At 36.8% G+C, this 16,901-nt stretch overlaps 1 protein-coding gene across 2 annotated transcripts in view; it reads right to left on the bottom strand.

Moving 5' to 3' along the window:
* Nucleotides 1–1,032: 1,032 nt before the first annotated feature.
* The window catches only part of clip1b (CAP-GLY domain containing linker protein 1b), a 39,056-nt gene continuing 23,187 nt past the window's right edge, over nt 1,033–16,901 (bottom strand). For both annotated transcript variants that reach the window (XM_042509766.2, XM_042509767.2), the window contains 8 exons: nt 13,281–13,387; nt 9,196–9,241; nt 8,934–8,977; nt 7,022–7,127; nt 6,776–6,941; nt 6,639–6,691; nt 6,431–6,543; nt 1,033–5,842 (listed from right to left, as the gene is read on the bottom strand). In XM_042509766.2, coding sequence (XP_042365700.2) covers nt 5,608–5,842; nt 6,431–6,543; nt 6,639–6,691; nt 6,776–6,941; nt 7,022–7,127; nt 8,934–8,977; nt 9,196–9,241; nt 13,281–13,387 — 870 coding nt within the window. In that variant the 3' untranslated portion in view covers nt 1,033–5,607. The remainder of the gene's footprint in view (nt 5,843–6,430; nt 6,544–6,638; nt 6,692–6,775; nt 6,942–7,021; nt 7,128–8,933; nt 8,978–9,195; nt 9,242–13,280; nt 13,388–16,901) is intronic.

Below are 16,901 nucleotides of genomic sequence, written 5' to 3'. Positions count from 1 at the left end.
GACAAATATTCACACTCACACCGCTCTGCACACAAAATGCACTTTTCAAAATCAAGCTTTAAAAATATTATATATTATTATTTTCTACTTTCATTGAGCTAATTTTTTTAACCAACACCAGGTCTAATCATAAATATCACATATTCATTAATTCAAACCCTTCATATGCCAGGTTTTTGTCATGATGCCACTATGTTTTTAGATTCAAAAATTAAAAAATATATATTATTTTCAATATACTACATGCTAAGTAGCTTTTTTATCTTGATGATGACAGCCTGAAGTATGTCAGTGATCAGCAGCTACATTGACTGTGACAGGTCACCTAGTGGAAATAGCATGTATTTCCTCCATATGCCAAATATGGTCAAAATGACCTCATCAGGTGGGAAATAGTCAAAATGACAAATTCAGAGTCAAAAGCCCAGAATGACACCCAGAAATAATACAAGTCCTGTTTTTCTGCTCTGATGGCTGTGGGATCAAAAATGTCAGTTTGAATGGGTTTCAATGGAGCATTTTTGGACCTGAACAGTCTGAAGTTAACTATTTAGTTTCCACAGTGTATTTTAGACTTATTGTAGGAGCTGAGCCGCAAATTCACTGATTACACTCAAATACACAATTTGGACTACATTTAGGACACATGCATCAACACACACACAATTATCAAAACATGAAGAATGAAAGTGTGTAAATTGCGCCTAACAGTCCCTCAGAGCTAAGTAAGGTCTTAAATGCAGAGCTTTGAAGTGTCCTGTAGCTCACCTGGTAAAGAGTCCTCAGCAGCACACCATGTTCGAGTCCACCTGTTGACCTTTGCTGAATGTCCTCCTCTCTCCCTCTTTCATACTATCTGTCCTATCAAATAAAGTCCAAAAAGCCAAAAAAATCATCTTTAAATACAGGACTTTCACTTGTAACAGAGTGTTTATACAATGTGGTATTAATACTTTTACTTAACATCTGAGTACTTCTTCCAATATTGTAGCTTAAGTTAAAAGAAAAAACAAAAAAAAAAACATAGACGTGTTTGTTTTTCTTAGTATTTCTATTGGACTGTTGAGGAGTATACAGTACATAGAAAACAGTGACATTTTACACCACGTCAACATCTGTAAAATAGCTTCGTAACCACTTCTAGATGGTGCCTGAAATAGTTACATATATAAAACATTACACTGATAATTAGACGCATCACTTATAAAGTACACAATGTTTTTAAAGTCTATACAAATGGGCTTTTTTTTCTCCTTATACAATGTCTTAATCTTATCAACAGGGCAGAAAAATAAAATGTAGTCCACATAAAAGCTATCTTTAGTCTCATGGCACTGTGTACACATTTATCAGAGCCAGGCCTCTGATTAGTATTTACAGACTCAACGGTTAGTCACGTCATGTATCATAATACACTGTTACACTGGAAGATTCAATATGATCCAAAATTGTGCTCAAGAACAAGATAAGTCAAATGCATGTTGCGATACACGGTTAGTTTAAAGGAATAGTTCCACATTTTGGGAAATTCGCTTGTTTGCTTTCTGGCAGAGTTGCATGAGATGATTGATGCCGCTAATATCTCTCTATGAAAGGAGCAATCTGCAGATTTATCATTGTGCTTTAATATATAATTTTCTGCCAGAAAGCAAAAAAAAAAACAAAACAGATTTCACAAAATGTGAAACTTAATCTTTAAAGAGGGCAGAGCGAAAATCACTTTTTGTTCAGAATCATAAAGTTAAAGCGCTGTTTGTTTTAAAGAATCTTTAAAGTGGACAGTGCAAAACTACAAAACCCTGTTTACATGTACACAGATGCTGTTGAAAACGGATATTTTTCTATGTTTTGGTCACCAGAACTGAGATTTTTGAAAATGTTTTCTAATGTGCAGAATTTTCAAAACTCCGGTTTGTGTCTATAGTTTCGTTGTGTAATAAGCGCCAAGAAAAACAATGGCAGGCCACCTCTGTTTACGTTGTCTGTCCACATGAGACACTTTTCTATAGAAAATTGAGCCGCGTAAAAGAAAGATGTTAAACAGGTATAAAATGTTTAAATAAAAGATAATTTCACTTCTCTTTTTACGACTTACACTGCTCTAATGGAGAAAAAAAAATACTCCAACCTTTAAGCTGTTAATTTTTAAGACCTCATACACAAGCTGACTCGAGAGAAAATTCATTTTTCTACAAGAGAAATGTTAGGCATTTTTTTTCAAGCATTTTTTAACACTTTGAAACCTGGACAGGTTGGTTAATTCCTTTAAAAAATGAACCTATAAGAAAAAAAAAAAACCCCAAACTAGCAAAAACAAACAAGGAATTTACCCGGAAAAAAATAATGATAATTCTGTGACATAATTATCAATATATAATTTTGATAATTAGTGTTTGTTTTTTCTCTAATCTCTAAATCTACTAATATCTTGCAAATTGCAGGATATTTCCTTTTATTCCCAAGGTTTTTGAAAAATCAGCGTTATTTTGCATATATATTTGTTATATATATTTTGCAAATCATACATATTATAAAAATATTTGGGTCGGGAATTAATTTGAGTCAGAAACAATAACAGCGGCCTCCTGGTTTCTTTACATTTTCTTAGCTGCTAAATCCAGATCCAGCCAAATTTCCGCCACTCGGTGCATCTTTACTTCTGTGGGCATGCTGAGTTATTTTTGCATTCTGGTGTGGACGGAGATATCTTGTCAGGTCATGTGGACATTTTTGTGTTTTTGATTTTTTACGGAGGGTAAAACTCTCTGTATACATGTAGACAGGGCCTGAGTTAGTCTTCTACAGTTTCCATCTGGGAATTCTTCACCTTTACTACAGTAGTCCTCCTTCAGACTGTACACCTTTAAATCAGTGCGAGCTTATGTCCCTGTAGGAATATCACTGGTTAGTGAAAGAGCAGACAATAAATAACAAAATGCAACATCATCAACGAATCCTCTGTGACTTTCGGCGGCATGGTTCGAGGATATCGACCTCCGTGCTCATCTATGGAAAAAAATTATTCACGCATACATTTTGAGACAAAACAATCTCATCACAAAGTCCATTTAGCAGTTATTCTGGAGCTGGTTTTTAAACATAGACTTCAAACCTATTATCATTAAAGTGCTCAGAATTTTTTTTAACCCTTTGAAACCGATATAAGTTTTGTCCTTTCACAAGCATTTAAACGTTAGAAATGTAAACAAATTTTCTTTCAAAAACAAAAGGCAATCAGCAACTTATCATAAAATGCCCTGCAAATAGCATAAGGTTTGTAAATAAAAACCATCTTTAAAAAAGAGAGAATCATTAGAGAATGATCAATAACAGAAAAAACATCAAGAAAACAATACTTCTGCTTATTATTATTATGCATTTAAAATTAGGCAATGTATTTTGGGACTTCTTTTCCAGGTAGTTTCCATTTTTTTTTGTTGTTTTTTTCTCTCTTTTTTGTTTTCATTTTCGGGTCATTTTCTTCATCTCTTAACCAATTTCTTGCAAATTTTTCTGCACTTGCTTTTTGCCTTTTTTCCATGTTTTTAAAAGAAATGATGCCTATTTGCTAAGGGTTCAAAGGTTACCTTAAAACACCTAAAAGTTTACAACAACTTGGAAAAATTATAATAAAATTATAATATAATGAAAGCTCCAGAACATTTTTTATAAGGACCATGAGAAATGAGATTATTCTGTATAAAAAAAAAAGGTGTAAAGCCACGTCATGTAAAAAAACCAAAAAGTAAGTAAACAAACAAGTTTGTAAACTGACCTTGACGTATAAAGTCTGCGGAGTGGCCCTTTAACTCAAAGTCCACTTAACAGTTTTCGCTGTCTTCTTCATGTGCATCTCATGGTCTTCATTAACTCTAAACTCCGTCTACTGAGGAGGAGGACAGTGAGATGCAGTTGAAAGCTCTGGAATAACGAAAGCTACATTTTCCAAAGTCAAGACTGAGCTTCCCTCATGTTACAAACTATAAACAGTTTTCCATAGATTAACATTTAGGTTGATTACGACGGAGTACTAGGGCTACTAAAAAAGACGAATAACTAATAAATGTAATAATAAGGTTGAGAAAAAAAGTCATAATATTTTTCATATATGGAATACGATCATTATATTTCAACAATGATGTAATATTCCAAGAAAAGTCAGTATTCTCTATTGAGAATAATCATAATATTATGAAAATTCCTGCCAATCTTAATTTTTCAAGTAAAAGAAGTCATAAAATATAGAAAATTAAGTTGTAATAATTCAAAAAGAGTTGTTTTATTATTAGCCCAGAATGGTGTCAAAGTACTACAACAATAAAGAAATACTATTTTGAGAGTTAAGTATATATTGGAAATAATGTTGTAATATTTAAAGAAAAGTGCTAATATTTCAAGAATAAAGTAACATTTATAATCAAAAAATTGGAATTGTTTAACGAAAGAGGGCAAGATGGAGTATTTAATTAGTATTAACTTTTATTATTAAAATTATTTTTTAATAAATGTTTTTATCATTTAAATTTTTTTGTAGATAAGGTTAAGATAAGATTTGTAATTTGAGGTTGTTTTTTAAAAAATATTACAACTTTTTTCCTCTACGCTGTATATTTTCTCTTGAAATATTGGGCATTTTATTTCTTAAAATATTAAAGCTTTTCTCCTCTAATTTGTACATTTTGTTTCCAAATATAAAGATTTTTATTTATTAAAATTTACAACTTTTTCCCTCTAAATTGTGCATTTTTTGCTTAAAATATGCCCACTTTTATTTCTTAAAATATACAACTTTTTCCTATTAACCTGTACATTTTCTCCTGAAATGCACGTTTATTTCTTAAAATGTTGCAACTTTTTTCCTCTAAAGTGCAATTTTTCCCTTGAAATATTACTTTTTTTCATATTACAGCGTTTTTGCAGTAAAGTTTTTACATTTATATTGAAATGCTTTCCCTTAAAATCCTGCCCTTTTCTCACAATATCACATCTTATTTTTTTAAAACTTTAAGAAATTATTTTTTCCTGACAGCGGCCCTAACACTCCGTCGTAGGTTGATATGCTGGAAGAAGCATTTCCAAATATTGCTAAACATAAAATATAAAAAATAAAAAATAGTGAAAAGTTAACATGGCAGTATCAGTCTCTGATTGGTTTGCAGTCGCACAGACTTGAGGAATGTAGAGTCGCTTCATTTTCCCTTCACTTTGAACTGTGCTTAATTAAGTTGCATCATTTTCTGCTAAAAAAACAAATAAAGCCCCAAAAAAACAACAATTTTTCTTATTTTAGAAACAAACCGAAATGCAAAACAACACGATAAAAAACGACGAAGTGCAGAGGACGGATTCCTTTTTGTTATAAACATCGATATTGCACCAAAGCAGCATATTTGGACGAGCATTCTGCATTACAGTTTACCTTTAGAGAAAAAGGATTTTCGATCAGGACGGTGGCTACCAGTGATATGCATAAATACAGTATAAAAATACAATATGGAAAAATCTGAAGGGGATTTAGTCGGGCTGCGTTGTGGGAGAGCGGAGGGTGAGTCGTGTTTGAGAGGAAAGAGAAGGAATTAAAATGTAGATACAGTTTTTTTGGAGCTACTAGAAGGTCTGGTCGTCGTTGCAGGACTCTGTGGCGTGTCCGAAGGCCTCGCAGATGTCGCAGTAGGGCCTCTCGTCGGACGGCTTGCCGTGATAGGTGGTGTGAGGTACCGAGTCGGGGCTCTGGGCCTGAGTGGGACAGTCCTCCGTGTCGTGGAGGTCGAAGCAGTCGCAGATATCGCAGAACAGACGCGGGGTCGCCTTCTTTTCCCGCTTTGATACACCTTCGACGAACCTGGAGGAAAGAGTGAGTGGTTTATCTTCTTCTTCTGCACCGTTATTAAAAACACATCAGTTTTTAAACACGTTCCTTCATTTCCATGAACTCACACTGTAGTTTTGTTGTTTTAAACTACTAAGTGTAGTTGGTGCAGCACAAATTAGCCAGCATGGCTGCTCACAACTCTGACTTTTATTTTTGCACTTACGTACCGATGCACATCTTTAAGATGTTATATTTTCCTTAATTTGATATACTCTATTTTTATGCTTATTTTTATTGATTGATTTTATGTCTTTTTGTCTTTTATGTGTTTTGATGTGAAGCACTTGGTGCATTTAATTTCTTTCTTGTAAAGCACGTTACGCTGCATTTCTTGTATGAAAGGTGCTATACAAATACATTTTATTATTATTATTACTATTATTATTACTAAAACTACTATTACTATTATCATTATTAATCTGATATTTACTTTCTATTTAAATGACAAGTTTGACCAGAAAACAAATATATTCAATTTACAGAAATACATAAAAGCATCAGTCTTCTATTATCTATTTATCTATTATTTATCTTTCTATTATTTTATATTTTTCTCACCCATCTGTTCCGTCGTTGCCGTTGAACTCGGCCAGCGCGAGCTTCTTCAGTTTGATCTTCAGCTCCTCGTTCTTCCGCTGCAGGTCGACGATCACGCTGTTCAGGAAGTTGATCTGAAGGAGACGAATGGAGACACAGATCAGCTTCGTGTGAGCGCAGATAAAAACCCTGAACACGAGCTGATTTGACGGCGTCCTGACAGTCTCACCTGCCCCTCAGCGAACTCCTTCTCCTCCCTCAGCTGCTCCAGAGCTGCATCGCCTGCAGAGGAAACCAGAAAACAGTTTGACAAAAAGAATAAAACTCCTCATCAGAGCAGTGAAAACTCTAATCACGTCTCCTCACCTGACGGTGGCGCTTCCCTGTCTTCTTCCTCTGACACCTGCGTTCCCATGAGCCTTTGCTCTAGACTGTGAACTCGGCTCTGCAGCTGAGCTTTGTCTCTCTCCAACGTCTCCACGGCCGAATGAAGCGTCTTGGCCATGGCGTTTTCTCCTCGCAGCACCGCGATCTGCAGCGACAGACACATCGATCCCTTAAAACAGCTCAGAATGACGTTTAAAAGAAATGAAATGAAAGTCGCGTGCGTACCTCGTTCCTCAGAGTTTCTAGCTCGCGGTCTTTGTCTGAGATTAAGGCTCCGGTGGATTTCTGGAAGTTTATTTCCCCCACCGTCTCCTGATTAGAGATTGTTTCTCTGTAGAAAAAAAGAGATATTTTACTTCTAAATGCATGGAAATATATCGCTTTTTGCTTTTGTTTTTAAAACACGACCCTGACTTCACTTGAATATTGTATTAATTCAAACACATAAATGATGCTGCATTTTTCAGCAGCACGATAATAAAACAGTGAAAAACCAAAAATTCAATATAATTTTGCAACCAAAAATCATCTTGGCTGCAGCTCAGTCGATTAATAGAGCCGTAAATTTTAACCACCTGCCTCCAAAATCACTTAAAACAGATCAGTGGCGCCCAGCTGACACCTCGAGAACATCTCTGCTACAGCTGCCAGCTCGATAAGTCAAACTGGATGTGAAGTCGTTTCGCTGAATCACTTCTCCTGTTTTTTCTCGTGTTTACCTGAGAACACTTTCTCCCTCCAAATCTGTTATTTCTGCTCTAATTATTGTGCATCGCTTCTTTGCTTCCCTCCGGCCGACACCACAGAGCTGTCAGCCGCTCCTCACATCGCTCCTCCTTTACTCTGTCGCTCTGATCTCACAACAAACCCACGACTTTGATCCGCGGCTGTCATCAGACGTTCATCAGACGTTCATCAGACGTCAGTCATCACCACTTCACCAAAAACTCTAATTTCAGTCGCTGCTTTGAAGGCTGAGACGCGCTAATCCTCTGATTACTGTTTCCAGACTTAGAGACGGATTCAAATAATAAGAGACACAATGAATTAATGTCAATTATTTAATAAGTAATAATCTAACTGTACTATCAGATATGAAAAAGTCTGATAGGAATAGCACCTGTTTTTGTTGTACTTTTACTTCTGTTTTAAGGTATTTTATACCTCTACTCCAACACAGTTCAGAGGCAAGTATTGTGCTTTTTTATTACTTTTACTTTTTTTACTTTTCAGATTGAGGTTTTACTTCCAAATACGTAAAGGTTATAATATATGATGCATTATTACAGATTAAAACTACCCAACAATATTTGAAGTAAATAAAATAAGCTCCACAACAAAATTTAACAGTAAAATACTAACAGGGGTTTTTCTGCCGAATGAGTACTTTTACTTTTGATACTCTAAGTGCATAGTAAAATAACCGCTTTGCATATCAGCAACAGTAAGAATACCATTATGCATGATTTTTTTTTTTTTGTATGTTTGTTTTTTTATTAGTTTGTTTGTCTTGTTCGGTCAAATGTAAGTTTAAGCAATAATATTGTACATATAGTGTGAACTTCAGCTAATTTTGATTTTTTAATGTATTTATTAATTGCTTAGCTTCCGTTTCAGACTACAGACACCACTTTAAAAACATCCAAAATAACCTTAAAAGCTCTGAGACATTTATATTTTTTCAGGAGTCGGTGGTCTGGATCCCATGGGGGCTGTTCATCCCTTTGGCGGGTGATTGTTGTTTTTTTTTTGTCTTATTTCAGCCGTTTTCTCTTTTAAACATTGATTTTATGTAATGTTATAACCCCTTTAAGAATGACCTGTTCATTGATATATGCTGTACAGTGGATGTCAATACAAGAAAATAAATTGATCACAAAAAAATCCAAACCATGCTTTTAAATTAGGGTGATACCAGTTATGAGTCAGTGTGTAATAAGTCCAGAGGTGGAGAAAAAGTTATTAACTTTTAATTTAACTAACTATCAGTTACTAAAGATCTATAACTATCAACTAAATAACACATCAGTATTTAAAAAGCAGCAATTTATTACTATTTTCTGAATACATTATAGCCAGAGTCCACAAAGTCAGATTAAGAGCACATATACACATATATAAGGAACATATCTCTTACCTGGTCTTCATGTCTGGCTGCTGACTGTTTCGCTCGTCATTGTGCTGCGAAGCAAACACACACACGCAAATATAGAGGCATTTAAATAGAAGCTAAAACCGTCTGAGCTTCAAGAGTTCCCTCACAGCAGGACGTAAATCCTCGCGATGCCAAAACCTATTAATCACATCGCCGTTTCTGACTTAACAAACTCTGATCTACATAACAGGATGAAGGAAGTGGTTTATATTATAAAAGAAACATTTTATTAAAAGGTCAGTACCTCGTCAAGATGCTGAGACTTCTGGGAGGCCAGCTTCAGCTCCTCACTGCGAGGGAGGAGAGAAAAAAGGAGGTGACACATTTTAACGTGCTGCGCTGAAGGCAGGAGAGTCTGAGAGAGTATATCTGTGTCACCAGCACCGCTCTGTGCTTAAAGCTGGTGTGGAGCCAGATGTCTTCACATCTGTTTAACATGTATCCCATTTCTGCTCTGTTGACTGTTTGTAAAGGTGCAATATGAATAAAGTTATTATTATTTTTATTAGTCATTCATCCATTGTTAAAGTAAAATATTGATTATAGAAGCTTTAAAGCAAACCAAGGTCATTGGAAAATTCTCTGGTTTAAAATTCACGATTTATTCAAGTCAATTATTTCTCTCTTAGAATTTTCTAAAACAGCAAAATGTTGAAAAGAGTGAATCAGTAAAGTTAAGTAAATGTAATACAAGAACAGCTCTTATTCTGATATAATCTGCAGACTCAAAGCCATCTGGTGGTATAAATATCTGCTGCTACTTTAAACATCTTAAAGGATTTGACAGCTTTTAAAACCACAGTTTGAGGGGTTTATTCACTCTGCAGTGCTGATACAGGAGTGATACAGTACACATACGTGCACGAGGGAAAAACACCATCAGGATATTATAAAAATGACGCTGTAATCTGAGCGCAAGATCAAATTTAGATCCAGCTGCACAGACTGCGTTGTCTGGGAATTTATCGATCTGGATATTTGGGATTTTGGAGCCGAGCGATTTGCTGAAGAAATTGAAATTAGCTCCATGTGGGTCATTCTTTGGATTTGTGTCAAAGGGAGAAGCTGTGTGTGAGGAATCGCTCGGTCTGAGCACCAGCTGGGGAAATGTTTCGCTGCCTGCTGTATAATTACATTACAGCCTCCACAGCATCCACACAACACGGAGGAGTTAAAGGGAAACGGCACGATAAAGTAAATATGGTTTATTTTGTGAATAAAACATTTCAGTTGTCTCTGTCACATTTTCTCCATCAGGGTGTAAAGAGAAACTGATTCAACAGAGAGTGAAGCAGCTGAGATTCAGCTTCTCCAATTTAACTTGGGAAATTGTTTTCTACATCGTCCATAATTTAAAAGTTTACAGTTTTATGCTTCATGTTTCACGAAAAACGACTGAAACTGAACAAAAAAATATGTAAAATTTACATACACCGAACACTGGCGGACACACCGGCGGAGAATGAGAGCAGAGCGGACATTCGGAGACACTGGCGGAGACACCGGCGGAGAATGAGAGCAGAGCGGACATTCGGAGACACTGGCGGAGACACCGGCGGAGAATGAGAGCAGAGCAGACACTGGCGTTTTTTTAAATAACACTGCATGGAGCCACGTTTGGACAGCTTTTTCTTTGTGCAGACTGGATTTTTAATTATCAGCTCAGACCCTCCGGACACATTAACCACACCAGTCTAATGAACGGGCTGACTGGCTGTGGGTCACCTTTGCAGGACACCGGGGGAGACACAGGCGGACACACCAGCGGAGAATGAGAGCGGAGCGGACATTCGGAGACACCAGCCACCTGTTCTGCAACTTACTGCCAGAGCTATGGTATACATGTGTTGTATAATGATTTTATTTTATTTTTTATTATTATTACTATTATTTTTTAAATGTATATACAGTATGTGGGTGTATGTATGTATAAGTGCGTATTTGTATGAGAGTATACATGTATTTATATACAGGTTTGAAATCTTTGCACTCTTGCATGTAAACCACATTGAGCTGCATTTTACGTATGAAAGGTGTAATGCAAATAAAGATGATTAATATTATATTTAATTTTTTGAAATTTTACAGACTAACAGGCTTAGTCAGGAAAATAATCTAATTGATAATAAAAATATTAATAGTCGCAGCCCAAATGATTTATATTAATTTGATATTTTTTCTGATGTGTTTAACAGACAAACCAATCAGGGTCTGACTTACGACTGCACAAAACAGTATAAGATCTGAGCTGTGGTGGTTACAGCTGCTCTCTGGGACGCCACAAAAGCCACATTGATTCCACACCAACACACACACAACGTGACACACACACACACACACACACACACACCGATGTCACAGTGAGAGAGGCGGCCATGTTGGAGCCAGGCGGTCCTAGGAGGAGAGACGGTGTGATTACATAAGAGCAGCAGACTGAGGAGGGATGGAGGAACACATTGTGGAGATGAGACAGGACGGAAACTAACAAAGTCTCGGAGGTGTTAAACATGACGACTCTTCATGCATTTTAACATTAATTCGGCAAATATAGAAAAGCAGACCCTCCTGAAAGAGGATGAAGCTGCTCTTGTTTCGCTGTGACTAAAGATATTTGTTGACATCTGCTGCTCCTCTTACAGGATGCTACATATTGATGACAATAATTCAGCCAATTACATCCATCTGGAGGTCTGACGTCACCGCTCGGGCCCTCTCATGACTCAGGGGAGGTGTGGCAGAATGATGTAAAGACTCATAAACACACCACATACTTACACACACACACACAAACACACACACACAAAGCATCTATAAATAGACTCAACATCAGGCTGGAGATGCACCACAAACACATCAAAGTAAAATAAAAACCTGACGTTAAAAGACGGAGTATTTTTACCGCGGCAGAGGCCATCAAAGTCGTCTGTATTAAATTTTGCTTCGTCATGTTTCGCTCTTATCAGTCCACAGATTTTAAAAGTGCTTGTTCACGCTTCAATTTAATCATTTTACGTTACAGCAAACAATTTTGCAAAGAAATGGCACTGTTTTAAAAGTCTGAATGCATTTTTCAAACCGCTCCGTAGAGACAGAGCACATTTTAAGTCCCATCGAGGGGAAAACAAAACATCGCTCTTAGATGACTTCGCATTGCGTGAATCTGCTTTCAAACAACAGAAAAATATCTAGAAGCTGCTGTGTGATGGGATGCGCTACCAAAAAGGTAAAGAACACAAACACAAACGTTTTTAAAAGCTGCCGATTTTAAAAACTGAGCTTTTAAGAGCACAAAGATTGTCATAACAGACCATAAATATATGTGAAGAGCTAAATTACTGAATACTAATACTACTAATCATTTGTTTTCATTTCCATGAGCTCCACTCTGGGCTGAGTAATGAGTAAAAGTACAAGTAATATAACTAATTACTTTTGATGCTGAGTAATTTGTAAAGTATTGTAGTAAAGTTTTTCTATGTGTCGAGAACTTGATAACAGATTTCAAGTAACTTGTCTGAGAATGTTTATGCCCATAATTAACCTTTTTTATTTTACAAACACATTTATGTACATCTGTACACTAGGGTCTTTTTCTTTTTTAAAAATCTATTTTCCTATGCATGGATAGAAATGTTTATGTCTCTTACATTTTGCAGTTTCACTATAAATTGAGCATCTTTTGGAAAAACAAATGTTCTATAAAAACTAATTAAAAAATAATAATAAAATAATGCAACCTGACTAAAACTCCAAGACTTCTTTTTGATAATTAATCCATGTGGAAATTAATGGAAATCAAAGACAGAAAATAATAAAAAAGAGAAGAAAAAAAAACAAACTGTAAGCTTGTACAACATTTTTTATGAGAACACTGAGGACTCATGGTCTAACATTTTTAGATGGAAGCCATAAAACCCAAAAGGTTTTCTATTTTTTTTACCATGATTATGAGTGTTGTGCGTTGTACTCCACTCCACCATCATATCCATAATCACATAATAGCTCCTTCTGGCTTAATTATGGGCTTTACACAACAATTTAAAGCATATTTACAAGTGGAAGCATCTCTCTGGAGAGCTGCAGATGGAGCCACTCTAATACCACATTTGACATTTGCAGCACTGACAGTTTTTTTAAATGTCTAAATAAAACTGCATGGAGCAACGTTTGGGCAGCGCTTTCTTTGTGCAGACTGGATTTTTAATCATCAGCTCAGACCCTCCGGACACATTAACCACACCAGTCTAATGAACGGGCTGACTGGCTGGGGGTCACCTTTGCAGGAGACACACGGCAGGAAAAAACACATTAGTTATCATGAGTACTCACATTTCCTTGCAGAGGTCTCCGATGCGCTGAGTTTCTGAGCTGCTGCGCTCCTTCGACAGGCTGAGCTCCTCCTGATATTTGGAGTTCTGCTGTTTTAAAGCCTCGAGCTGCGGAGGGACAGAAAAGGAAAGAGGGTCATAAAGAATACATACATACAAAGTTACAACAATAAAAGGACATCCTGAGAGGAATAATTTTTACCATCTTAATAGCATATTTATAGCCGAAATGTTACGCTGGATTTATTTCTCCAGGGGTGGTGGGATAATTTTAACATCACCTTCGCTTCTCAGAGATTTTAATCCCGTCTGGAGCGTGCATGTGGTTTAATTTCTCACTCGCACTCCAGGAATAATTACTGCTGCAATTAGGGACTTTTAAATCCCGTCTGGAGCGACGGCCTTGTATCTTAAAGAGGATCTTGTGAAGTTTGTTTCCACATGAAGAGCTGCTTGTCCTCGTACTTTATTCATCTAATGAGCTCAGTGTTAAAATTTGAAATGAAGTACGTCAAGAATGTTTTTGCAAACCTAATAGATGCGACACTACTTAACACCAACATTTTGGCCTATTTGGGAATCAATTTGATGACAGAGTAAATTAAAAACAGCTTCAGAGAAAAAACTCATTAAATGTGCTGCTGAATGATTGTTAATATTGGCTACAGATATATTAGTTTTCTCTTTTGATTGGTGTATTTTTTATGGTTATAGGCCAAATTACAATGTTTGTTTATAATAACTTCTGCAAATAAAACCCTTACATCATGCACATACAATTCACATAAATACTGAACAAATGAGGGTGAGCAACAAAAAACAGTTTCCCAGAGTCTAAAATGATCTTATATTGCTTATTTTGTCTGATAAAAGTCAAAACCCCAAATGTACTCAGTTTATTATAACATTGGACAAAGAGCTGAATAAAGTAAAAAAAAAATTAAATCTTTATTGTTTTTTGCATTCATAAAAGTTGATTTAACCCTGTTTTTCACTGGCAAAAATTAGCACAAAGAAAGCACAGTTAACCACGGCTGAAACTGCACTGTGCTAACCAAGCTAGCAGCTAGCGACGAGGTTAAAAAGAGGAGAAGTCACAGTGTCATAATGCATCATATCGCTGAGGTACAACACATGCTCAGTAAAATCTGGTCTGCATTTGCCAGAAGAATAAACTTTTTTCTTTTAAATGAATTTTGCAGGTCTTTGATCATGGCGCAGATTTTTTTTTTCCTCAGCAGTAGTTTGTCATTCCCGGAGTGGATAATTGATCTGTCAGTCCATTCACAACTGATCTGATCAGATCGATGGATGATAGGAGCAACTGTTTGTGAGTGAATCCAAACTTTTGCTGACGTTCTGCTTCTCCATCTGCACTCCAACAGTGTGGTGCTACAAACAGTTGAACTCTATATATATATTCCAGCAGCGCTCCTAATGAATTATACAGCTCCAAAGTAGAAAATATATTTGTGGCGGCGGATGTTTTAATTGTGGCTGGTCGCCACAAATAAATGAATGCGAGGGAAATCCTGCCTTGGCTAGCATTCGGGTTATCTCCAACCTCTCGTCCAAATATGGGCACTACCGGCTCCAAAAAGTCCAAGACAGCAACGGCTAAAATGCCAAACATGAGGCTTCAAAATGGAAGCCAACAGACCAACGTCACAGTGGATTCATCTATAACAGCTACAGTCGATTAGAAATAACGAAATAAAAATTGTGAAATACTTTTTCAAGCTTTTTCATTTTCTAGGACTGCCAGCACAGGCCTACTGGTTTTGCATGAGTTTTAAGAGTTGAGAAAGTAAAGAGAGGGAGGACGCGCAACGGTTGAGACGGTGAGGTGAATTTAAAAAGACAAGATTGAGTAATTTCTGATCCTGAGCAATTGACATATAATGACTTAATGAATAAAGCTTGGATCAAAATATAAAAACGTCCAGTGGATCATTTGAATTAAAAGGACTTTTGGAGCACTTTGTTAAAAAAGGGATGCTATTTTCAAGATATTCAAGTACTTGATTTTAGTACAAATCCTGCCATAAGCTCAAACTCCCACGATGTATCTGAACATCCCTGCAGCCAGACGAGACGTTCTGGGTCATTAAGAGTGAAACTGCAGTTAATTCTTAAAATACACAAAGCCTTGATATATCTGTGATGAGTCAGCGGAGAGCAGAATGAGTTCAATCCACGTGAAACTAAAAATAAAACCCCCAGAGACACCAGTCCCTCCAACATCACCTCATGCAAACTTTTAGGCTCTCATTCAAGTCTGTGACTCCAAAAAAATGACATCTCATGAATCATCAAAGTGATTTTCAGCCACGTGCAGCTTTGAAAGACCAATAGTCAATATTTAATTAACACGTATGACTTTCAAATCAATGCATCACGTGCACGACTCACACTGTCAGCAGCATGTTTCTGTTTGCACATTCAGTGTGTCATCAGTGGTGTTTTTGATGCCTTTGCATGTGAGAGTTTCTGACTTTTCCAACCCCACATTATTCATCTACACCTCCAATGTGAAGTCTGCAGAGCGCGCTCACACGCATATAAACAAATGCACGCAAACATGCAGAATCTACACATTATCTGGTCACAAGCACAGGCTACATCATACAATATAACACCAACATCAACAAAAACAATCATTTCTGAGAGCTTATTCGAGCCAAATTAATCCTGGTTGCAGTGACAATAAAATGTATTTGTGTCTGCTGCACTGAGATTTGAACCCCGTGCCAAAAATCAAAGACAATCCTACCTGGTAGCGAGGCGAGTAGATGTTACTGGAGTACCCCTGATGCAGAGCAGCTATGTCCATACCTGCACAGCTCACCACTGCCGGACTTCAACCGTATGATCACCTGCTAAGCGACGGCAGTGTTGTTGCTATGTCAGCCTGTCTCTACAGCATCACACGCAACGACTAAAACAAGCTGGGCATCAATAAACCATCAGCTCTCATCTCCCGCCGTGCACGGCTGCGAGAGGGAAATGGAGAGCGTGTCGCCTCAGCAGCCTCGCTCTCTCTCACTCTCTCAGTTGCATTAAAGAAGCCGAGCACTTCCATTATGTAAGCCCAGCAGGATAAGCTCCTCCCAGACTCACACACACACCCCCAGCTCTCTGATGCTCACACTCTTGTTCCTTCGCTCTCGACACCATATGTGCTCTCCTCTGAAAGATTCACCTCTCATTCACAGTGTTTAACATGAATCACAGCAAACACGAGAATCAGCTGGAGTCTGCAAGTCGACTGCTTTGTTTTACAGTAATGAGGTCTGATAAAAACAATAACTAGGCAATCATATTCTCTCTTATCCTGGAGCATCTGTTACAGAGACAATCTGCAGTGAAATGTGAGATTTACAGTGGAGTATTAGCTCAAAAAAGCATCACGATTTACAGTGTTTTGCTGTAATTTGGAAAAACTGAACATTACTGTTAGAACTTTTATAGCAATTTCACAGTAAAGTGACATTACTGTAAATCGCCTCAACATTATATTACTGTTAAATGTATTACAGTATTCTAAAGTAGAGTGTGACAGTCTGTGGGTTTACAGTGTAACATTCTGAAAGCTCTGAAAAGCATCAAGATTTATGGTGTT

Source organism: Plectropomus leopardus, chromosome 20 (genome assembly GCF_026936395.1).
Source record: "Plectropomus leopardus strain MGB_pleo_1.0 chromosome 20, ASM2693639v1, whole genome shotgun sequence".
Taxonomy (NCBI): Eukaryota; Metazoa; Chordata; class Actinopteri; order Perciformes; family Serranidae; genus Plectropomus; species Plectropomus leopardus.
The sequence above is the reverse complement of the archived record's forward strand: the minus strand, read 5'-3'. Positions and strand labels throughout refer to the sequence as shown.